Raw genomic sequence first — 24905 nt, 5'->3', positions numbered from 1 at the left:
CAAGGGTCCCCTCAGCGGGGACTGGCCCTAGGTGGAGAATATCCTAGAGTTACGCTGCTGTCTGATGGGGAATCTAGCACGCTGGTTGACGGCAAGGACGCCCAATCGCAGACCTTCAGTCCCCCTCTGCCACTCGTTCCTTGTATAACTTGGGAGTGAGTTTCCTAATCTGTAGAATGGGAAGGATGCTGGGAGCACTTCCTGCACCGGCTATTGTGAGATTAACACATATAAAGTGCTTATAGCTCTGGGCACTTAGTAAGTTCAATAAATCCCAGGTTGCATCATTATTACTATTATATTTGCAAAGCTGTTTGCACACATCAGCACATCCAATGTTCAAAATGAACCAATATGGTAGACACTATTGAGCCCATTTTCAGATGTGCAAATGGACTCAGAATTACGATTTGTTCAGGTAACCAGTGGGACGTGGCAGAGCTGAGACGTGGAGTTGAAGCCCCTTGGGCAACCTGTAGCCACCCCGCACGGAAGAGGAATAACCCGCCAGCTCCTCCGGGCCCTGCCACCAACAGCCCTTCCGCTGCATCCCAGAGGCGCCCGGGAGGCTGGGCTGGAACCTGGGATTCTGTGAAGGCCGGTCTTCCTGGCTCCCTGCTTTACATCCATCCTGTCTGGTCGGTCGTGCATCCAGATTTTTTTTCTTGTTTTCAAATTTCGTTTATAAATAAAAGATATATATATACACACAGACTTTAACCTAATGTGAGGAACAGGTTCCATTTTATACTAAATATTTAATCTAGAGTCCTCTATGGCCTGAGTGAGGTGGCCAAGGAACAGAACAGTATAGTGTTAGTCTCTTCATTCTCCCTCTGGTTCTAGAATAGACACTGTGGAGTGACCTCAACTTTCACACCAAAAATAAGTGATAAGAAAGATAAATCTTATTGCCACATGAAGAAATGTAAATATGAATTAATCAGGTTGTTTCATTCCATAAAAGCCACTAAAAGCTGCTGGTATTTGCATGGCTCCACGTTCATTTTAAGAGCCTCATCCAAACACAGCCATAAATACATTGATCTCTTGAGAGTTTGCATGAAAATGAATTATACAGCAGAAAAAATTAAAAATACTTAATTATATTGATGCAAGATTCATTGGTATTTCAGAATATCGTTGCGTCAAGGTGTTAAGTCATTTCTGAGCCTCTATTTGCTGAATCTGACTTTTTGTTGTTACTGTCCCTGGTCAACACGGTGTGAATGCCACCCTTTCTATATCTCCTTCAGCTCCAAGTATGAAAAGCCTGTCACACTGTAAGAGGCCCCTGATCTCTCTGGGGATGGCTCAGTGGTTGCTGTACCATATCCCCAAAGCTCTCTGCCTGAGAACACACTCAGGGAAGCATTTTCCAGCATCACATATAAATCTCTATGACATGCTGTGTGGGAAAAACCACTAGATTAACTTCTATTGAAAACTGTTCTGATGAATCCTGCTCTGCTTTAAAATGTTCTCAGAGTGGGTGTAGGATTGGAGCCTTTTAAGAAGTCTCCGGCAAGAAGGAAGACTATTAAAACCCTTGGGAGCATTTTACTAAAGCGCATAGTTTAAAATAAGTTAATATTCACAAGGTTTTTAAAAGTAAGAAGGGGCAGTTAAGTGCTGGGGGTCAAGGAAGAGAGAAGGTTGAAATAGTGTCATTAGAGAATGTTCTTCTGCTGGATAAAGCATCACTGGGTCAGGGGGATGCTATTTCCAAGAGATAAAAGATGTGTTTGGGAGCAAGCTGCATGCAAAAAAAGAAAGCAATTCTTCTGTGTGCAAACAGACATGTAGAGGGGTGACGGAGTAAGAAGGATGTGCCCCAAGAACTACTGTCAGGGATGGGGGACAGTGAGAGCAATGGGTGACAATGACCAAGTCCTTGGGGGGCACTGGCTTGAGAGGACATCTTTAGTGGTCCTACATCTTGATCTGGGTGGCAGTTATAGGGGTGTCTACATATGTATGTCGGGGTCCCCAAGCCCACTGCCAGGTTCCATGATTCTCTAGCATGACTCATGGCTACCATTTATTACAACACAAGACACACAACAAAATCAGCAAAGGGAAAAGGCGAAGGCCACAGGAAACCAGGCACAAGCGTCCAAGTGTCCCCTCCCAGTGGAGTCACGCAGGACACACCTAATTCCCCAGCAACTGGTAGGTTGTGAAGAAACGTCTAAGATGCAGACACTTAGGACACTCAGTGCCGGGGTTTTTACTGGGGCTGGGCAGTAGGCACCGTCTGCCCAGGGCGTACCCAAAGTCTAGCCTCCCAGGAGGAAAGCAGGTGTTCTGCATAAATCATATTTGCCGTTCAGGTACAGTGAGCCGTCCTTATCAGTTAGGATGGTGGGATGCTCCAGACTCTAAATTCACGGACCCCGGCCAAGGGCCAACTCTGTAAGGTGGGCTTTCACAGGATAACGGTCAGGCTTGTCATGTTAACAATCTGCACAATACGTAGAGTCATCGGGCTGCACGCTTAAGAGTAGTGCTCTTTACTGTCTGTAAGTTATCCCTCAGTTAAAAAATAAAACCGGAAACAAACAATAAAACAGAACCCACAGATATATCTGCGTGAAATTTAAGAGACGAGGGAGCTACTGACAATGGGCTTTCTGTTTATCTTCCTTTAGACAGAGAAGAGGAGAGATTATTACATATTTACATAACATTACCATAAGGGTTAAGTTGAAGCTGTACCAATTCTGCACCTTGTCCTCAAAAGGTCAAACTTCATCCTATTTACCGAGAAGGGCCATCAGCTTTGCTGTTATAATGAATATTTTGTTTTAACAGCTCTAAGGGCTATCGACTTATAACTTTGAGTCTATGAATGTTTGTTATCATTTGTGAGAATATTTGCTGTAGAAAACCACTTGGTCACCCAGGGTTATGAACTGTCTTTGTTTCAGGAGGATGTTCTCCACCAACCTGGCTCTAAGCAGCCCACTGGCTGCCAACTCCCTAAACTAGTGTGAATCAACTCAATGGTGCTGATTGTCTTACACTCCGGAACACAGCTAAAGGCTTTTGCTTCCTTGCACACAATTATTTTGCAAGCAAAACAATATGGCTGACAGATGAGCTTCAAATGCAATGCTGAACCTGACCCCGCCACCCAGCGCCACCCCTGACCTGCAGGGGGAGCTCAGAAAATGGGAACTGAATCCTCACACCGAGACAAGGCTCTGGGGGAAGGCGCTGGCCTGAGCTGAGAGCCTTCACCAGCTGGAGCCAGGCTGGTTAAGAGACCCAGGCAGTTAATAGACCCAAGTCACTGGGCAGTTCACAGGCCCAAGCGTGGGCAAGAGGTGACCCCAAGGCCATGGGTTTGTCCTTGAACCAGTGACGGCACATAGGGCCTTTCCCCTCCCTGGGCCTTGGATCTAGATTAAGCTCAATGCCAGGCCTGTGCCAGGCTCTGTACCCTTGCTCTTCCTAATTCCCACGCAACCCTTCCAGGCAAATGTCATTCACTCGATTTTACACGCAAGGAAACAGGTCTGGAGCCTCCAGTCACGCGGCAGCCTAGATGGCAGAACCAGAATTTGAAGGCAGGTGTGTCTTCCTCCAAAGGCAGAAGCACAGCTGGGGTAGCATGGGCACACAGGGGAGCAGCATGTTTCCCCCGAAGTGGAGGCTTTTTGGGGTATTATGAGGACGGGACAGTTGTTAAGACTAATGAAAAGGTAGAGGAAGAGCAGGTGGTCTAAGAGGGCACCTCTTCTAGAGGCCAGCTCCCATCAAGGATGCAGGCCCTGCCCCGGGCTCATCCCTGCACTCCCAACACTGTTCCACCCAGGACTTGCCCGGCTCTGTGCGGAGGGAGCTCCGATGTCAAGCCCCTTCTAGCTGCAGCAGGACGCAAGCCTGTGATTGGCGGTCTGAGCCTTACGTGCTCTCCCTTTTAGCATCTCCTGCCCAAATGGGGAATCAACACTCCCAGGTGGGCAAGTGTCCCAGTGCAGACACCAGAGAACGACCTGAGGGGGCCTCACTGCCCTAGTGTCAAACTTTAGATGCCCCAAACTAGACAGAACCTGGCACCGGCTGGAGCCCAGAATTACAGAACTCAGGGACCTGCCAGGCTGTTCCCTGCAAAGCCTGTGGCCACACCAGAGCTGCTCTGACCTACGAGGAGGGCTCAAGTGTCCAGAAGCAGAGCAGCAGGAGAGGAAGTCCCACAACAGCAGGGCTAGAGACGCTACCTCCTCCACGTAGCCCTCCCAGAGAGCCTGCTCCCACAGGCTGCTTGAGGGGCACTCCTCTGAGGCGCAGCCCACCCTTCTCTCTGAGGATTGTCAGTTCTCTTGGCTCTTCTGCTCTCCCACCAAATGGCTGGCCCCTTGGTAGCGGGGACCATCCTGGTCACCTCTTCTCTCAATACCCAGCATGGAGCCAGGCCCAGGGAAGAGGCCCAGGGTACAGCTATTGAATGAATTAAGTGGATTAAGGAACAAAGACTGGGCGTGGCATGCAGGCCTGAGTGGCATCAGTCTGCTCATTCTGTGGTCTGGGCACCTTTGCTTTCTAGGCCCAAAGGGTTCGTCCCCAGTGGGCACTGAGGCTGGAGGATCTGGCATCTGTCCCACTGTTCTGTCCATCAGGGCAGTTCCCTTCCACCAGCCCCCAGCAGGGCTCCTCCTGCACGCAGAGAGCACCGTTCAGGTGTAGCAACAGCTCCCGTTCAGGAACCTTCCCAGGCCACTAGCCGTTTCCCCAGCCTCCACAGAGCGGCTCCCCCATGTCCCACGTGCTTCCCTTTCTCCGGCACTTTTTCCATGCCCTAGCTGTGCCCTTTGGAAAGGCCGGGATGCAGTGTGGCAGGAGGGGGGCATCCCCTGTGGCTCTGGGATGCCCATTTCTCTCCTCTGCACCTCGGTTTCTGCTTTTGAAAACAAAGATAGTAACCGCTCCCGTGTCAGAGCTGGCTCCGACCCCTGCTCTGCGCTGCCACCCGCAAATCCCCGTGGAAATGTGGGGGATGCCAATTACTGTCACTCTTCTGATTCCCGGCTCGGGCTGAGCTCAGATCTAAAAACACACCAGGCTAGACTGCAGGGCCACTGAGCCAGGGAGTAAGCCGTGAGGAAGAGCACGGGGGAGCCTGGCAGCCGGTTCACATCTCAGCCCTGCTCCTTCCTTCACCTCTCCGAGCCTCAGCTCCTTCAGCTGCAAAATGAGCATCACTGTAATTTCCGCTTCAGAGCGTGGTGGTGTGGCTCAGCTGCGCTGATCAAGGTAAAGCACTCAGCAGAGAGCCCGGCACCCAGCAAACAGCAGGTATCATCAAGGTCGGCACTGTCATAGTGACCCCAGGGACTCGCGGCTCCCGGAAGGTCAATTCCTCCAACCCCCATGACACGAATTGAGAGACAGAAGGGGCCCTGGAGCCGTCACATTCCTCTCTGCAACGGATCCAGGCAGTGGAGGCCCGCATGCCCCTCCCCAAAGAATATCCATTAGCACCACTTAATTTTCCCGAACAAAAGTATGACAAGCGAGCTCCACCTCCGACAGCTCAGCAGACAGCACTCGTCAGGAGAAAGCTGAGCAGATCCTCCTTTTGCAGAAGATGCTGCTCCTCTCGTCTGCCAGTGGGCCGGTCCACTCTGCTTGCCACTGGGGTACAACGAACTGCAGGCTCCACCAGCCCAAGCCAGTCCAGTGGACATCCCGAGGACTAATCCTTGGGTTGGGACAGCGCGATGGGCAGCTCCAGCCATCAGGACCTGTCTGCAGCCCACTTTGAGAGCCCCGTCTGTGTGCTCCTCTGACCCCACCCAGTATCCTGTGTCTGAGTTACCTTGCTGCTGGCTGTGACCCCGATTAGACGGGGTGCCCTCTGAGGCCAGGAGCTCTGCTGACTGACAAGCTTGGAGCTGAGAGGGGCCCTGAGCACCAACCGGGGTCCCGGGCCAGGCACGGTGACCAGTGTTTCTGCCACATGTGGCAGAAGGAGGTATGATTAGCTGGTGCCATTGACCGTGCGGTGCAGAAACGACATGTGACTCATCCAGGTGACGAACAACCAGGAAGAGGCTAAAGAGAATTTGGACCAGGATTTTCTGACCTCCACTCCAGGAGCCTTTCCATGCTCCATGCAGTAAGAGATCCTGTGTCCCCCCTACCCCTCATACCCAACCCCATTTTGTAGACCAAGAAACAGAAAATAATGCAACATCATAATAGGCACCACTTACTGGCCAGGCTCGGCCCACGCACGGCCTTGTCTGATCCTCACAACAACTCCATGAAGTACGAAAGTCATTATCCCCACTTTACAGATGAGGAAACAGAGGCTTAGGAAGATATAGGACCTGCTCCAGTCTCCCAGCTGGTTTCAAACTCCTGATTCAAACCCAGGTCTGCCTGACTCTACATCTCAAACCCTCACCCACCCACCATGCCACACTGAGTCCCTAAATGGAGACCAGAGAGGTTTGTCACCCTGCCCCCAAGGTCACACAATTTGTGAGTAGCATTGTCAAGACCAGAGAGCAGGTCTCCGGAGGCCCCGTTCCAAGCTCCCCCCACCTCTCGGCCCCACCTAGGGACACCTAGGTGTCCGGCCCCACCTAGGGCAGCCTGTACTCCCCACGAGGAGGCGCACAGAGGGCCCCATCATGTGAATGCCCAATCAATTGCTACTGAACGCTGCCAGCATGCTGAGCCATCTGCAAGAGACTTGTGAGACCAGCTCACTGCCCCACGGTCCCCTTTGTCTTGCTTTTCTTCATCAGTTCCCTCCAGGCAGCAGCTAGATGACTGCTTCCCTCACCAGGCAGCAAACTCATGTCCCCAGCCCCACACTGTGTTCCAGGAGTCTCAAATTACCGAGATGACACCCTAATGGCTCCGCTGAGCACTCATCACGTGCAGAAATGTTCCGTGTCTATTATCTCCTTTAATTCTTCCTTCAATCTCAGGTGAGTTCTATGTTACAGAGGAAGAAACTGAGGCTCAGAGAATAAGTCACCCTGGTCCCCAACCCCAGACGTGAACAGACTGTACTCTCTGCTCCACCCGACACCAGGTCCCCACCATGCGCTGGTGGGCTCGGAGCCAGGACGGTGACTCTGCCCCATTTGACAGGAGACACGGGACAGGAGCCCCGAGGACTAGCTCAGGGAAAGATGGCGAAGAAAGAGGAGAGAGAATCAAGTGATCAGAAGGATGGGCTCCAAATCACGGGATCACGGGCTCTGCTGCCTTCTCTCCACAGTCTACCTACACCAGGCAGGTGGATGCTTCAAGAACGCTATTACAAGGAATCCCTTACAGCACTTCTGGAAAGTAGGAATTATACCTTTTTCAGGCTGTAGAAACTGAGGATCAGAGAGGTTAGTAGTTTCCTCAAGGTGACACAGCTCAGGAGCGGCCAAGTGAGATGCGAGGCCAGACCTGTGCACTGCCGTTCTGAGGGATAAGTATGAACATATTGCTGGGAGATCATTCTCTATGGGTCTCTTGTGCTCTGCGGACCTTCTGAGTAAAGGCTTTGACAGCTCTTGTTCCCAACTATCTTCTCAAAGGTGTTTGTACAGCAAACAGCCCGGAGGAAAGAGACAGTGTCCCCTGGGGGGCAAAGTGCACATCTGCTTGTTGACCAGGATGACAGCTTCCTCTGAGATAATATCTCCCTCTGGGACAAAGGCTGGGCAGGTTTGCTAGCAGGTCCCTTTAAAAGAGTGGGGTTTCCCTGTTACGCAAACCCACTGCCTACACAGAATCCACACTGGGTGCTCCGCCCGGCCCCCATGGGACTTGTGGGATAAGGCGCACTGATGCGAACATGAGCTCTTGCTGCTGGCTGCGCTGTGAGTAACAAAGTCCTTTATCCAGCAACTTTTTTAACTTGCAAGCAGGGTAAAATTTCAGACCTTTCACAATTCCTCACAGATCTGTGCTAAGACTCAAAAACATCAGTTGCAAAAACTCTGGAAGGGAGAATTGCCTGAACAGCAGCACTCAAGACAGAGGCCTCTTATCAGTATGAGCCAAAGGTACAGCATCACAGAAGGCAAGATTCGGCTCTCAGCGGCCACATCAGCGGGCATATCAGGGCTAGATCCGAGGAGGTGATAGATTCTTCTGGAGCATCATGTCTTGCTCTGAGAAAACTGATTTATAAGAATACTGACAGACCAGAGCCTGACCTGGTGAAGATTCCAGAGAGAATATTCATTTGGAAAAATAACTGAGGGAAATGGCCACATTTAGTCTAAAAAAAGGGATGATGCAGAGGGAGGATACAGGATGACGGCTCAAGCGTAATAATGAGTACTGGCATTTATGCCATCCTGTACAGTGTGTACTTTACATCCATTGTCTCATTTCATTCTCTTGTCCGCGCTGTGAACTAGGTGCTACCATTCCCATTTAACAGACAGAGAAACCGAGGCTCCAGGAAGTCAAGCATCTCGCTCCAAGTCATGAGTGGCAGAGCCAGGCCTGGAACTCGCGCCTCCTGCTTCCCCATTTCTGGTGCTCTCCGTGGCCCCGGCCAGTCACAGCAGAGGCCACCACATGCAAGCAGGATTAGACTCGCTTCCTAGGACCAACGAGCAGAGCTAAACGGAAGATGATTTTTGACTCAAGGATGCTCACAGTGACTAATTCCCATTTACTGGCCACTTACTAGTGCCACATGATCATATTTAAGCTGCAAAATCCTGAGGTTTATCGTAACTTATCACCATCATCCCACTGCACAGCTGAGAATGCCGAGCCTGGAGAGAGGAAGTGATCTCCCAGGCTGTGCAGTGGCAGAGCCATGTTTGAGCCTGAGGTTAGCTGACTCCAGTGGAAGTCACTGCCTTGTGAGGTAGTGAGCTCCCCGTCACGGAAGAGACGCAGAGGGTGACTCACCCTTCATAAAGAGTGCTGGGAAGGGATTCTGGCATTTTATGGTAGGTCTGCCTAGGTGACTTGGCCAGGGTCTTAGAGCAATGCAAACATAGTCAGAACTCACTCTCAGGGTCCCTGACTCAGGGGCTCATTACGCCCCCTCCACAGGCATTTATTAAGCACCTACCATGGGTCAGGCCCTGGGGCTCCAAAGAAGAATAAGGCACAGCTTGTTCCATTAGCCTCTGAGGGTCTCCCAGACAGAGAGGGAGGCAGAGACACACGGAGAGGGATGCGCTCTAAGCCTTCAGTGCATGGAGAGGGTTGAGTTCATCTCGCCTAGAGAGCTTCCTCCCATATCCTCTCAACCACAGCAGCACTGTCATCATTTTTTTTTTTTTTTTTTGGCACTTCCTCCCCAGACGTGCTGCTGGGGACCAACAGGGTGAGCCATGCATTCTAGCTGGGAGTGCTCCCAGAACAGTGCTCCACACCAGCGGGAGGCATCTGGGTGATGGGCGGCTAGTGGGAGACTGAAAGAGCCAAGAGCAGTCAGGCAAACCAACTTCCCTGAGTCTTAGGATTTATTTCCTGGAAGTGGGCTCTGTTCTTATGAGACCATCCCCTGCTGTTGGGGCTCAGTCTGGGATTTCAGGGGCCTGGGCCTCCGTGATGGCACATGGCAGGGCTAGGACCACAGAAGAAAAGGGTGCCCGCTCCCTTCGCACGGCCTGGGCAACCCAAGCAGAGTCAGCCTCCTGGGCCACGGGTGTGATGGGTCTTGCTCACCCTCTGCCCCCTTCCTGAGGAATCTAGTCAGAGTCAGCACTGCCTGGGTGCTCCTCTGGGTGGTACTGGGATGCAGAGGTGAGTGGACAGCAGGGGCTGTAAGGTTGCCCATCCTTGGCTACCTTTCATGGGAGATGACGAGGTTTCAGGACACTATGCCATCACTGACTATAACCAGCTGTGCACTTGTTCACCTGCTCATTCATTATCTGTTCCCACCCGGACTTGTTCCCCAGTGTGCCCAGTCCCTAGAATGAAGTCTGACCCACACTCGGTGCTTATGAAATATTTGAGAAATGAATGGGTCAGAGAGAAGGTGCTGATTCTGGAAAAGATTCAACCACCCTCATTCATTTTTAAAGAGCAAGAATATTAGTGAAATATACAGTGAGGTGCACTAAACTCTGGAAGAGCGTTTGAGTCATCCGTGAGAGATCCAAAAAGCCCTCTGAATCCCAGATGGCCTCTGAGTAAGGTGACCAGCCATCCTGGTTTGCCCAGGACTGTCAGGGTTGCAGCATTGAATGTCCCACATCCTGGGAACCTCTCAGTCCTGGGCAGACCTGGATGGTTGGTCTCCTTACCTCTGAGTTACTGTTTTGATGGTGAAGTCCAGAGGTTAGGAGGGATCAGCCCTCTATTCAAACCCACGCCCCATCAGCTATCTGCTGCAGAGGTCTTCACCTCTCTGGGCTCCATTCCTCATTAGTAAACTGGGGATGACCACAGGTTCACACCACAGGATTGTTCAGAGTGGAACAAGATGCTGCATGGAAAGCCTGTAGTCCTGGGCCTGGCACACTGCAGACACCCTGCAGGGGGACAGGGGAGGGTGCTGGGGATGCGGAGTTTGAGGGACAGGAGTAATGTGTGGTGGCAGGACTGGGTGTTGTCAGTAACTGGTGGCCTGGGGGAGAAGCTATGATCCAGACCCAAGAAGGAAGAGCTGGAAAGCTGACGCAAGACATGGTTTTCTACCCAGCTTTTCTCGTGCTTCTATTGATTCCTGGCTCTCTCTTGATTCGTTTATTAAATATTTACCAGGTCTGGTCCTGGGCGGGTCAGCTGTCCTGACATAAATGAGATGTGAACCTTTGCCCTTAAGGAACATGAGAGATGCTCTGATGGAGAGCTGGATGGAGCCAGGGGTTGGGGTAGGGGGAGGGGTACAGAGGAGGAGGGAGGGCCACTTCAGAGGGAGCAAGGTGCCCCTCCTCCAACCCCCTCCTCCCCGGGTTCCTTCAGCCTCCCCTGGGCTCGGCCCGCCTCTGGCGCCAGCCTGTCTGCGCTCTGGAACAACTGGGCTTCAGCCACAATCCCCTCCGCCCACACAGGCCCCAGGGAGGAAGACGCAGGCTAATGGAGGCCTGGGCTGTGGAGGTTGGTGACACACTTGTTGGGGGCTCAGGTCTCCCTCCACTCTCGTTTCAACACTGCAATCCCTCAGCTGCCACTCAGCACTGGAACCTGGGCCCTGGGCTCAGCCTGCTCTTACCCCCTCCTTCCTGGGTGACTCTGGGCCAGACCCTCAGGCTCTCTGAGCCTCCTTATCCCCCTCTCTGAAATGGGTGTGCGACAGAGCCTGGCCCTCAGCAGGTGCTCAAGATTCATCTGCACGTCCGTCTTCTTCTTCCTCCACCGGAGGGCAGGCTCCTGCCTCATCTGCATTGTTCTGTATGTAATACATGCTCGCACCATGGGGATGACAGTGACAGTGACAGGAAGGCTGGCAATAGCTCCTTTTTGGCTCCTCGACACCCCCCAACACAGCACGAGGGGTGTTTCCATGGCAGACCCTGCCTGATTGATATGGTTACTGGGATACGCACAGGGCCCAGATGGAATCTCCATGGGGAGGGAGAAAGGATTGGCAGGACGTCAGTGAGGAGGCAGGAGACGCAGGCGGCACTGTCAGGGCTCAGTGAGGAGAGGCGGGGGCACAGGGGCCCGGAGAGCACATCAGTCACCTCCCTCAGGTCTCCCTCAAAGCCACTGGAAGCCAAGTCTTCACGCATTTCTAATTAGCTCCTGGAGATCCGGGCTGAGGAGATGGATGAGGGGCTGTCATGGGGTCTGGAGAGGACAAACAGGGTCCCAGCTGTTGGCTGCCACCCTGCGTGGGCCTGAGGCTAGAGCAACCTGCTGCCACCACCTCGCTTTCATCTATCTGGGAAATGAGGCTCCCCAGAGTCCAGGAAGCCTAAGGGGACCCAGCCCTGCTCACTAAGCTGCTTGACTTCTAGCTGCCGGCGTGCAGACCTGACACCAGGATCACCAGCTGGCCCTCTCAAGTCTCATGGAACATCCTGTCACAGGACAGCCTGCAGAAGCTCAAGTGGCAATGGCAGCACGGAAAGGAATTTCGTCAGTCCATGCATGGTCTGACTTTCTAACTCTGCTATCAGAGACTCACCTGTGAGGTTAAGTACGAGCATTACCCACCTTGTACGGCATTCAGAAGAGGCAGGGAAGAGCTGGACCAAGGTGCCACAGCTGGGAGGGGGAGGCCGTGGGCCAGATTCAGACTCAAATGTCACATTCCTTTTTCCACAATGGGAGGAAAGGAGAAGGGTGGACATATGGTTGTTAAACACACAGGCTTAAGAAAATTCTGCTTCCAGACAAGATGGAGTAACAGGGACTAGATTTACCCTTCCAACTGAAAAAACAAGAAAATGGACAGACATATGCAAATGGCAATGAAGGACCCTGGAGAGACGGGAAACAAACAAGGTGAGCCCTACAGCTGACTCAATGTACGGCCTGGGGAGAGCTTCCAGGCTCTGGAGCAGGAAAGGGGAACCCAGGCAGAGGCAGGTGGACTCCTTGATTGAAGAGATGGGGCTGAGAGTTTGGGCAGACCGAGGCAGCTGGAGACTGTGAGGTGGAGTATGGAGAGGAGAGAGTGGACAGAGAGGATCCTGGAGATCTGTAGAAGGACCGCTCAAATGCTCAGCAGAGGACTGGTGAGCACATGTGTGTGAGGAAACCACCTGAGGCAGGAAGGAATCATCCAAAAGGGTGACAAGGAACAGTGCCTGTGCCCCTACAGGGCCAGAAACAGTGCCTTTTTCCACCAGTCATTTTGAAAATCTCATAATTCACAGGGCATTGGGTAGAATACTCAAAACAGCTTTGTCTCCATAGTGGGAAATAATTACTCTTAGACTAAAGATGGCTCTGGTCCCCTCTAACAAATCTTAAAAGCAAGACCCAAAAAGATCAAACTGTTTCCAAGTAATGTAGCTGCATCCCAGAACAAAGCTTGAGAACATTTATATGAATACAAGAATATTTAGCATCCAACAAGGGAAAATTCACAATGCTTGGCATCCAATAAAAAATTATCGGGCATGCAAAGCACCAGGAAAATATGACCCATAATGAGGAGAAAAGGCAATCAATCAAAACCAGCCCAGGACTGACGCAGACTTGGAATTAGTAGACAAGGACATTAAAACCGTTGTTAGAGCTGCATTCCATATGTTCAAACAGCTAGAAGAAACATTGAACACATTAAGAAGAGAATTGAAGATGTAAAAAAGACCCAAATTAACCTTCTAGACATGAAAACTACAATGTCTGAGATCAAAAATACACTGGATGGGGTTAATAGAAATTAGATATTCAAAGAAAATATTGGTGAACTTGGACACATATCAATAATAATTATCCAAAATGAAACACAAACAGAAAAAAAGACCGAAAACAGTGAACAAGCATCGTGGAGCCGTGAGACAACTTCAGGCAGCCTAATATGTGTGTCAAGGGAGAGGAGAGGGAAGGGGAAACAGAAAAAATATGTAAAGAAATAATGGCAAACTCATACAAGTCAATGGCAAAAACCAAACAATCCAACTAAAAAATGGGCAAAGGACCTGAATAGGCATTTTTGCAAAGAAGATATTCAAATGGCCAACAGGCACATGAAAAGGTGCTCAACATCACTAATCATCAGGGAAATGCAGATCAAACCACAATGAGATATCACCTCACACCTGTCAGAATGGTTTCTATCAAAAAGACAAGAGATTACAAGTGTTGGCAAGGATGTGGAGAAAAGGGAACCCTTATGCACTGTTGGTGGGAATGTAAATTGGTGCAGCCATTATGGAAGATAGTACGGAGGTTCAAAAAATTAAATTAAAAAATTAAAAATAGAACTACCATATGATCCAGCAATTCCACTTTTGGGTACATATCCAAAGAAAACAAAATCACTGTCTTGAAGAGATGTCTGCACTCCTATATTCACTTCAGCATTATTTACAATAGCCAGAACATTGAAACAACCTAACTGTCCATTGAGGGATGGATGGATAAAGAAAATGTGGTGTGCGTGTGTAATAGAATGTAACGTAACACAATATGCTATTCAGCCATAAAAAAGAAAAAATCTTGCCATTCGCAACACCATGAATGGACCTTGAGGGCATTATGCTAAGTGAAATAAATCAGACAGAGAAAGATAAATACTGTATGATCTCACTTATATGCGGAAGATAAAAAACCCAAACTCATAGAAACAGTGACTAAATTAGTGATTGCCAGAGGCAGAGGGTAGGAGAATTGGGTGAAGGGGGTCAAAAGGTACAAACTTCCAGTTATAAGATAAATAACTTCTGGGGATGTTATGTACAGCATGGTGACTACAGTTAACAATACCGTGTCATATATTTGAAAGTTGCTAAGAGAGTAGATCTTCAAAGTTCTCATCACAAGAAAAAAAGAATTGTAACTATGTGAGGTTATGGATGTTAACTAAACTTATTGTGGTAATCATTTTGCAATACATACATATATTAAATCGTTATGCTGTACACCTTAAACTTATACAATGTTATATGTCAACTATATCTCAATAAAACTGGGGGGAAAAAAAGAAAGAACAGCAGAAAATTTTTCCAAATGTAATGAAAAGTATAAACCCACAGATGCAGGAACCCTAAGAACCCCTAAGAACAAGAAACATGAAGAAAACTATACTAAGGCACATTATAATCACAGTGCTCAAAATCAAAAGGAGAAAACTGTAAAAGTAGCCAAAGGAAAAAAAAGACACCGTATGTTCAGAGGAACAAAATAAGGATGGCAGCAGATTTCTCGTTGGAAACAATGCAGGCAGGAAGATAGTGGACCAGCATCTTTAAAGGACTGAAAAACAGTCAACCTGGAATTCTATGCACAGTAAAAAATAACTTTCAAAAATAAAAGCCAAAAAGAGACTTTTATTTCCCCAGACATACCAAAGCTGAAAGAATTCATCACCACACTTCTGCACTACTAGAAATGTTCAAGTCCTTTAGGTAGAAAGAAAATGATACTACAAAGAAATATAGATCTACACAAAGGAATAAAAAACACTGGAAATAATAAGCATATGGAAAAACAGACGAGACTTTTTTCCTACTATTTAAATCTCTTTAAAAGATAACTGACTTTTAACAAAAATCATAACAATGTAGTGTGAGGTTAATAACATATGTAAGAAGTGAAATGTGTAACAAGAATAGCACAAAAGCTGAGAGGGGAGAAACAGAAGTACACTGTTGTTAAGGTTCTTACACTATATGTGAAGTGGCCCAATAACATCTGTAGACAGGCTGTGATAAGTTAAACATATATAATGTAACTCCTAAAGCAACCAATAAAATAACAAAATAGTTATAGTTAATAAGCCAACAGAGATAACATGGAATAATAAAAATTTCTCAGTTGACCCAAAAGAAGGCAGAAAAAGAGGAAAAGGGGAACAAAGAACAGACGAGACCAATAGGAAACACCGAGATAGTAGATTTAAATCCAACTATATAAAAAAATCACATTAGGGCCGGCCCCGTGGCTTAGTGGTTAAGTGCGCGCGCTCCGCTACCGGCGGCCCGGGTTCAGATCCCAGGCGCACACCGATGCACTGCTTCTCTGGCCATGCTGAGGCCGCGTCCCACATACAGCAACTAGAAGGATGTGCAACTATGACATACAACTATCTACTGGGGCTTTGGGGGGAAAAAAAAGGAGGAGGATTGGCAATAGATGTTAGCTCAGAGCTGGTCTTCCTCAGCAAAAAGAGGAGGATTAGCATGGATGCTAGCTCAGGGCTGATCTCCCTCACAAAAAAAAAAAAAAAAAAATCACATTAAACATAAACGGTTTAAACACTCCAATCAGAAGGCAGAGATTGTCAGATTGGATTTAAAAAATAAGCTGAAGCGGCACAGAGATCTGGGTTTGAATCCCAGCTGTGTGCCCTAGGCAAGTGACTTTGCCTCTCTAAGCCTCAGTTTCCTCATCTGTAAAATGGATCATAAAATTGCCTATTCTATGGGGCTGTCACAAGGATTTAGTGAGATTCTGTGTATTGTTCAACACAGGGCCTGCTTGGCACCTCCCAAGCATTTGATAAATGGCAGCTAAGATGAGAAGGTATGGGGACATCTTGACGGGACAGAACAGGGAGGGAGTGAACAGACATAGGTTTCCATCATCTCAGAGTAGAAGGACCCCAAAAGCATGACTGAGCATATAGCACATGCTCCATAGACACTCATGTATTTAACTGGAGGCTTGCAATCCATCTCTAGATGCTCTGTTTCAAGTCAAATGGAATGTCTTGACTCTTAAAACACTGTCTAGAAATTTGGTCTACAAAAAACACTACAGATTTTTACTTCTTCCTTAACTGCTCATTACACCCCTGCAAAAATATAGCACTATATTCTCTCCTGAGGCAGGTCTAATTAGAAGGATAAAATACTTAAATCTTTAAATGGAAATCTGAAGTACAACAAGACAGGCCCTTCGGTTAAAAACGCTTGAGATAATAGACTAGTTGTACTTTAATGATAATTCTTGCCTTATGAAAAAGGAGCAGTCACCGGCTGGGGAAAACATTCTCTAAACAGCAGACTGCCAGACTCCCTAGAAGTCTATTTTTCTGGGCAGTGCTGTGTTCCTCTGGGGAGGGAAAACTTCCCCTGGTTTCTTGCTGATCTTTCAGAATGATCCCACAGGCCCTTGAGTGTAGCTACCACTATTTCAAGAGATAACAGAATCACCTTGTCAACACTACCAGATGCCTTTTGTGTTTTTTTCCCCTACATGGAGAGTGATTAAAATGCACATTAACTGTGAGCCTCCCAAGGGCCAGGTGGAGGGAGAGGTGGGGGAAGAGGGACTGGTGGGGGTTGTATCAGCATCTTAGCTATGATTAGACTACACATCTTCCAGAAAGACCCACCCAGTGTCAGTGTAATGTTCCAGATGTGACTGTGTCCTCCCACCAGCACAACCAAGGTTCTAAGAGCTGGGCTGAGAGGAGAAGTGGCGGTGGGGAATGGATGGTGGGGGGAGCCTCCTCAGATCTCCCCAGCAGGTGGCGATTCCCGCCATGTCTCCTCCTTCCATCCACGTCCCACAGCCCATCCTCCCTCCATAACTCAAGGAACTTACTGTCTTACCAGGCAGTACATATTAGGCTGAACTACATATGAATATGAAACTGTGGGTCAAAATGGCCAAATATCAGCAACTTCATAGAGTTCCACCTAATAAAATCATGGTCTTCCTCCTTAGTAATAACTTACTTCTGTCCTGGGCTTGGCAGTTGACAAGGTTTTGTCAAGCTACACACACCTGTCCAGTCTAGAGATATTACACCGGCAGCCCCAGGATGAATCCAGCCCACACATCTCTTCAGTTTGGTCCATGTCGCAGCCAGTCTCCAAGGATGGCCACCATCTATTCCTTCCCTCCATCCTGGACGCGCATGCTACTCCCCACATCAAGAGGTGGAACGTGATTCCACTTAAATCTTAAATCTGGGCTAGCCTGAGGGCTTTCTTGACTAAAAGAATGAGGAGTTAGTGACATTCTGGGCCTTCCAAGACTAGTTCATAGGAAGCTTTGAAGCTTCCACTTGGGAATGCTTATACAAGGGGAAGGCAGGGCCACCCAAGAAGAGGCCACCATACTGGGAGGACACTCCAGCCGCTGAAGAAACATCTGCAGGATGAAATGGCAAGTGGGGTGTATCGTCAAGTTGAATGGAGTTGTGTATGAGGAGGCCACGCTGGATGTCTAGACTCCAGGAGCAAAAACGAAATGCCTAGCTGAGCCCTTCCCAAATTCTGGTCCCACAAATTCATGAGCAAAATAAATTATTGCTTTCAGCCACTAAGTAACTGAAACAATAAGCAACAAGTAATTGAAACAGCTCACAACACGGTTGGTTGACTTGTGCAAAATTTTTAATTAGTTGCCAACAGTTGACAATCCAGACTGCATGGAAGAATCAGGATTTTCAGTTTTCTTGAAAACCCAGAAGCACCCGCAGCCCTGGGCCCGTGTGTCTGAGTGGCACAGAGAGGAGGTGGAGCTCAGGGCCGCTGCTTGAGCCTGACTCCAGCAGGGCCCCTGCCCTCTGGGTCACCACAGCCTCCCACCCGACCTGTTCCACTCCACAAGGTCACCTTCCCAGCCCCAGTCTCCCTGGTCTCATCTCCTATTCCCTCGCCACCTGTCTCCTCGGCCCAACCAAAGGGTGACTTGCAACCCCCACCCCCAACAGGAGACACTATTTTGCGCCCATTCCATTTCAAGCCTTTGTGCGTGCCCTCCCCTCTGCCTGGAACGTCCTCACTCCTTCTTTGTCTACATAACAGCTATGCATCCTTCAAACTCAGCTCAACTCAAACCTCCAGAAGCCTTCCTTGACCTCCAAAGCAGAGTCAGGTGCCTCCTCTGGGCTCTCAGGGCACCTCCATTTACCTCCACCCTGTCACGTATCACACGGCAGGGCCTGTGACCCCCTCCTCCCCAGTGCTCCGGGTAGGGAGGGCCTGGCACACAGGACACATTTACTGAATGACTAGAATATTTCCATGAGGAAGGCAATTTTGTGCCCATTTCACAGGTGATGAAACTGAGGTTTAGAGAAGTGATCTGTCCACTGCCTCTCGAAGACCAGTGGCCACTAACACAAGAACCAAGATCCTTCTTCTTTATGGGTCTTCAGACCCTGTAATGGGTTGAATTGTGTCTCTCAAAAAGATATATTGAAGTCCTAACTCCGGGTACCCGAGAATGTGACCTTCTTTGAAAATAGGGTCTCTGCAGACGTAATCAAGTTAAGATGAGGACATTAGGGTGGGCCCTAATCCAACATGACTGGTGTCTTGATAAGAAGAGCAGAGACACAGAGACCACACAGGGAGAGTGCCAGGTGACAACAGAAGCAGAGATTGGAATGTGTCTACAAGCCAAGGAAAACCAAGGATTGTGGACAACATCATGAAACTAAGCGAGGCGTGGAACAGATTCTCCCCTAGAGCCTTCAGAGAGACCAGGACCCTGCTGGCCCCGTGATCTTGGACTTCCAGCCTCCGGAATTGGGAGAGGATAAATTCCTGTTGTTTTAAGCCACCCAGTTTGTGGTACTTTGTTATGGTAGCCCTAGGAAACGAACACAGATGTCTTTAAGACCTTGTTTAAAAATGTACACAAACACAACATTTTGTCTGCCTCAAAGGATCAATGATTCCCTGAAGCTGATCCATGGAGGGTCCCTGGTCGCCCCCACCATTGCCCCAGCACTAGGACTGCTCTGCCAGGTGGCATGATGACATGGAAGGATGACCCTGAGGTCAGAAGATGGGCATCCACCCCTGGCTCCCCTGCGAGTTGGCCGAGCCACCCTGCTCTCCACTTCCTCCCTGTCTGTGTGGTGGGCATAATAAGGGCACTCACCCCCACTACAGGTTTCCCGTCAGGCCAGCTGTGGTCCAGAGGGAGAACTTCTATTTTGGAGCAAGTTTCCAGGTTATATTATTCTGGGCCTCACTATTTTAAGTTGTTAAATCAATACTGGGGTGACTTTCAGTGACCACGTGACTTTTTATGACTTAAAAGGGACCAGAAATCTAAGGATCTGTTTCATCCAGAGACGGGGGAGGGAGACAGCCCTACAGTATGGATTTAAGCTCCGGGTCTCGACCTTGACTGGAACAAACTGGGGGATGAAAAGAAAATACTGCTGCTGATCCCAGCCCCAGACCCAGATGGGAATGTCGGGTCGGACCCGGGCAGCAGGGCTCTTAAAAGCTCCCGCATGAGTCTAATGGCAGCAACACTTGGGAACTACTGGGTTTAGACCAGTCACTGCAGAGACAATGCAAAACAACAGTAAGACCGAGCTCTTATGCCACAGGCGTGCTTGTTCTACAGCGGTTACCACCCAGAAACGCGTGAACAGGCGCTCCGTCCCTCTTGTTCATCCCACAGACTGGCCCAGAACACAGTAGGTTCCTTAAATGTTTGTGCTCTTCCCACGTTACGGAGGTCTCAGGGTCTCTGCATTTCATGTGTGATGGTGGGCTTCCCCCAGAGCGAGCATTCCAGGAGGCCCAGGTAGGAGCTGCAGGCTTCTTAGAGCTCATCTCAGAAGTCTCAGAATGTCCCTCACTGCATTCTCTTGCTCAGGAAAGTCACTAAGAACAGCTCAGACTTAAGGGGAATGGAATCAGATTCCCTCTCTCCTCTCCCCCGCCCCATGTGGAGGCCAGCATGCTTGTCCAGCAGGGAGGAAAGGAATGGATGGGGCTGTCTTTGGAGACTGGCTACCCCACCAATGACACAGGGATTTGGGGCTCAGTCCTCAAGTCTGTGATTCTCCCCTCCTCTCCAGCTCCTAGGGGGTCTGGGTAGCCCTGCCCTCCTGGCCAGCTCTGGCTTGTTCACTGTCCAACCCTCCAGAGTCTCCCGGGACCCACAGATTATGTAGGGTGGTGCTGGGGTGTTTCCAGGGTGGAGGAAAGGGTGGCTGAGGGCCTCCAGGGCTCAGGTGTGAGGTGGGGTCTATGAACTGAGGCTTTACATCTCAGCACCCACAGCTTCTTCTAAGCCCTTACACTCGGCCCCGGGACCCATACCAGGGAGGGCAGGTCTGCACAAGAGGATTTGCGGGATAACTGATGCCTACTCTGCACATCCAAGAAAGGTATCTTTTCAGTGCTTAGATTTTGAGAGGGATATCTTTCTAAAATGGCTTATATCCCCTGGGTCTTTTTAAGCCACAAACAAGAATCACATTTTGCAACATAATGAAGGGGAAAATACTTGGGTTTCGGAGTTACAAGGACTGGTAACTACAATTGACTGGTTTATGTCACTCAGTCAATTAATCAAGCAGGTGTGCACTCTGAACTCCACCCAGCCCTCCAGCCTCTGTCCTCTCGTGGGGCTGGGTTTTCCCAAGGCATTGCTTCAACTGTAAACCATTCCCTGCTCACTAACCTCCCACGGCTCCCACTGCCCACTGATTACCTGTGAACATCTCATCCCCAACAGTCAGTACCCTCTATAACCTGGCCCTGGCCTCTCTCTCAGTTCTACTGTGCCCCCGACCCTCCACCTCCCTGAAGGATTCTGTGAATATATTCTGGGCTTCCCTACCTCCATGCTTCTCTGCCTAGAATGCCCTTATTCCCAGGACCACCAGGAGAAATCTGCCTATAGTTTTCATCCATCAGACCCCCATCCTCAAAGTCCTGATGATGACAAGTGTTCAAGGGGGAGGGCATTTAACACCTCAAATTCACTGTCTTCTCCTGCTAATGTCTTTTCATGCACATACATCTTGTCTTGCCCTCATCCAATCATCTAACAGATACTTGTGGACGGCCTACTATGTGCCAGGCATCTTGGTTGCCCTTGCTGGGAATGGCCTGGCTCATCATTTCTCCAATACTCTGTAAACACCCAGAAAGAAAGTCTACATCCCATTCAACTTTGTCCCCGAGCATCCCCATCCCAGTGCCTGACACAGAGCTTGGCACAAGGGCAGTACTCAACACTTGCTGAACAAGTGGATAGAGGCACTAACATCTCTCTATCAACCTGCCCACTGCTGATGTGTGGGGACAGGGACTCGGTCACACCCACCTGGTGGTCACTGCACACTCAGAGCACCTGCTGAGCACTCGCTTCGGCCAAGCAGTGCTAATGCTGCAGACAAAGGAATAAAAGCTCCTGCCCTTGTGGGGATAAGATGGACAGAGCAACACCAGGAAGCAGCAATCCATTACGGTACAACAGACAATGGTAAGACCACTTCCGGGTGGAGTAGATGAGTCATCTTCAAATATGTCTGCCCTGTCCCATATATTGTGTTTCCATGGTGAAGGATAAGATGGAAAATCCAGGACCTTCGCAAATACTCAGACCCAGATTTGAAACCCAGTTCTCCTCCCTACTAATGGTGTGTCCTGGGCAAATTATTTAATCTCGTTGAAATCTGACATCCTGATCTGTCAAATGTGGATGACGGTGCCTGTGTCGTAGATTTGTAAGGATTTGCTGTAGTCAAGCGTGCAAGTGCCCAGCGTCTGGCACACAGCAGGTGCTCAACAAACCTTAGCATCTCTCCCCATTTGATGGCTCTTCATGTCTCTGCTCTTTGCGGCTAGCTCAGGACTGAGCATGTGTCAATGCCCAAACATCTGTCGACAGGAATAAATTGACCACATGAAACTTGAATTGTGGGAAAAAAAAAAATCAAGAACCCAATCTCTGTGTAGGTTCTGCCTATGGGTGCTGAAAAGCTCTATGTTTATTTTGTCAAGTTACCATAGCAACTCATGATGCTCCAGCCAGCCCCAGGGTTAACACTGATCAATTTATTTAGTAACCAAGGAAACGCCAGCTGTTCAGTGGGATCCAGAGGGAAGCAGAAACAGAGGTTGTGTGAGCTCCTCTCTCCTCTAGAAACAAATCTGGTGAATCCTCCTCAGTTTTCATGTAGCTAAAGTCACCACTATCTAAAATGATGTCCATATAACAATATTTATAAACATGGGTTTAGGAATAGGAGACAGAAAAATTAGGCAAAAAAAGGCCAGCCTTGCTCATGGGAGCAATTAGCATTACAGGAAACTTGTTAAGAGGCTGCCAAGAGCTGGGATCTGGGTTCCTCTGAGCCAGCCTGGGGATTCTGCATCCTTTCATGCCTGTGTTAGTTTGGGGACTTGCTGTCCCTACAGCCTGGATTTGCTGTTACTTTTTAAACAGGCTTCCACCACAGTGAAGGTGGGGGAAAAGGAAAATGTTTCCTCAAACTCCATTCCCTGGAAAATCAAACAGCAGCGAGTGGGACCGCTGCTACACACCCAGGGGACAGAGGGAACCTCGGTGGCCTTCCCACCTCCGGGCTTCCAACATAACCAACCACAGAGAAGGTGCAAAGTCTGAACTTGGTAGCTTGGGACTTACTCTCCCAGAACAAAGGCGACCCTTCCCTCGAGCCAGATTGGTTGGCACTGGGTCCTCCAAAGGGCCACAGACAGCTGGAGAAAGCGTGTGTTTGCCTTTGTTCTGGCTCAAGAGAGTTAAGGTGCAGAAACAAAGATCACTCAACCTCAGAACTCAAGGGGATTCTCGTGGAGCACAGAGCAAGAGATGAGGGGTCATCAGTTTTCCCAGCCATGGGGAACATGTTTTGTGTGGAGGGAAGAGTTATGGTCGCACGGGCACTGATGGCTACAGACTCAGCACAAAGCAAAAAGGAAAAAACGATCGCCGCGCTCGGCGCATGGCTGGTCACAAAGCGGGTCTCACAGCCTTCCTCAGGCTGCAGGAGAGGTGGTCTCCTCTCAAAGAGGAGAGAAGTGAGGTGGGGACGCCCGATGTCACCAGCAAGTCACAGATTACCCGGCGCCTCGTGAAGATAAAGAATGGGGAAGAGCGAGGTTGCCCGCCCACCCGGGTTTGCACGGATCTGGGCTGCCCGGCCTTGGAGGGCTTCGGGGCACGGGAGGGGGGACGGCAGTGGGGGGATGGGCAGGGAGGGGGCGACTCGCACGGCTCGGGCCCCTCGCAGCCTGGGAACAGGTCGACCCGGGGCATTCAGGGCCCACAGCCCGCCCCAGCCCCGGGGAACCGCGCTCGCCGCCTCCAACGCGCGCACCAGGTGGGGATGCCCGGCTGCAGACAAAGGACCGGGACATGCATCCCGGCGGGCGCCATCGCCCGGCCGGAACCCTCCCGGCGCGCCCAGCCCCGGCGGGGAGGGAAAGACCGTGGCCCCGAACCTCCCCAAACTTGGCTGGGGGAAGGTGCCCCCGTTACCTGCGCGGCCATAAAGGACAGATCCATGGTGTCGCTGCTCCCGCGGCTGCTGCTGCCGCTGCTGCGGGTCCAGCCACTTGCACTGCTGGCTGGGAGCGGACCGAGCAGCGAGCAGGCACCCCCTGGACCCCCGCGGCGGCGGCGCCAACCTCACCAGCCCCAGTGAGACGGCGCGCTCGGAGCCCGCGCGGCACCCTCGGCTGCTCTGCGCTCTCGGCTCCAGACCGCGATGGGGCGGAGGACCCGGAGCGCTGGGGCGGGCCGGGGCGGGGCTCGGGGACACGGAGCCCCTGCACGTGACCACTCCCAGCCCCACCCCCGAGGGTGGGCGGAACCTGGGAGTGCTCTCAGTCTTCTCCCTGAGTGGGCCGGGTGGAGAAACTGAGGCCCGGGGTGGCACAGCTGGTCGGTGCCGGAATCAGCCTGGAACTCAAGTCCAGCGCTGTTGCTGCGCCTCGTCCCGTGCGCTTGAGCCCAGCCCGCCGGGGCGGGGAGCGGTGCTTCCGTGGGGCTGCCGTGCCTTGCTCAGGGGCCTGAGGATCAGGGTCAGAGTGACCAACTTTCTGTAACAACTCTGCGCCCAGAGTCCTGTGTGCTCGGGGCTCTGGAACTGGGCAAGTAGAGGTTTAAATCCTAGCTCTTTTTTTTTTTTTTTTTTTTTAATTTTTTGTTTATTGCAGTAACATTGGTTTATAACATTGTATAAATTTCAGGTGTACATCATTATACTTCTATTTCTGTATAGATTACATCATGTTCACTACCCAAATACTAATCACACTCCATCACCACACACCTGTGCCGAATTACCCCTTTCGCCCTCCTCCCTCCCCCCTTTCCCTCTGGTAACCACCAATCCTAGCTCTGCTCTGTTGTGCGGCTTGGGCAAGGTAGTGTCTCCCTGAGCCTGGGCTTCCTCATCTGTAAAATGCAGATAACAGAACCTGAGAATTAAATGAGATCATGTGTCTGGCACACAGTATCTTCGATAAATGTGAGCTCAAACATGGCTAATAACATGAGACTAAGTTGTGAGTGGTGCCTTCTAGGATTGCACAGTGCGCAACCTGCGCAACTGGTGCCCTGCGGCTCCGTTACAATCTTCCCTTACCTCGAACAAGTATCCCAAA

At 50.1% G+C, this 24905-nt stretch overlaps 1 protein-coding gene across 1 annotated transcript in view; it reads right to left on the bottom strand.

Moving 5' to 3' along the window:
* The window catches only part of C24H14orf132 (chromosome 24 C14orf132 homolog), a 37013-nt gene extending 13037 nt beyond the window's left edge, over positions 1-23976 (bottom strand). Inside the window, exon 1 of the mRNA XM_058567648.1 lies at positions 23776-23976. Coding sequence (XP_058423631.1) covers positions 23776-23802 — 27 coding nt within the window. The 5' untranslated portion in view covers positions 23803-23976. The remainder of the gene's footprint in view (positions 1-23775) is intronic.
* Between the last annotated feature and the right edge of the window lie 929 nt (positions 23977-24905).

The sequence above is a fragment of the Diceros bicornis genome, chromosome 24, assembly GCF_020826845.1.
Source record: "Diceros bicornis minor isolate mBicDic1 chromosome 24, mDicBic1.mat.cur, whole genome shotgun sequence".
NCBI classification, from domain to species: Eukaryota; Metazoa; Chordata; class Mammalia; order Perissodactyla; family Rhinocerotidae; genus Diceros; species Diceros bicornis.
Note: the sequence above shows the minus strand (reverse complement) of the source record. Positions and strands in the feature narration are given on the sequence as shown.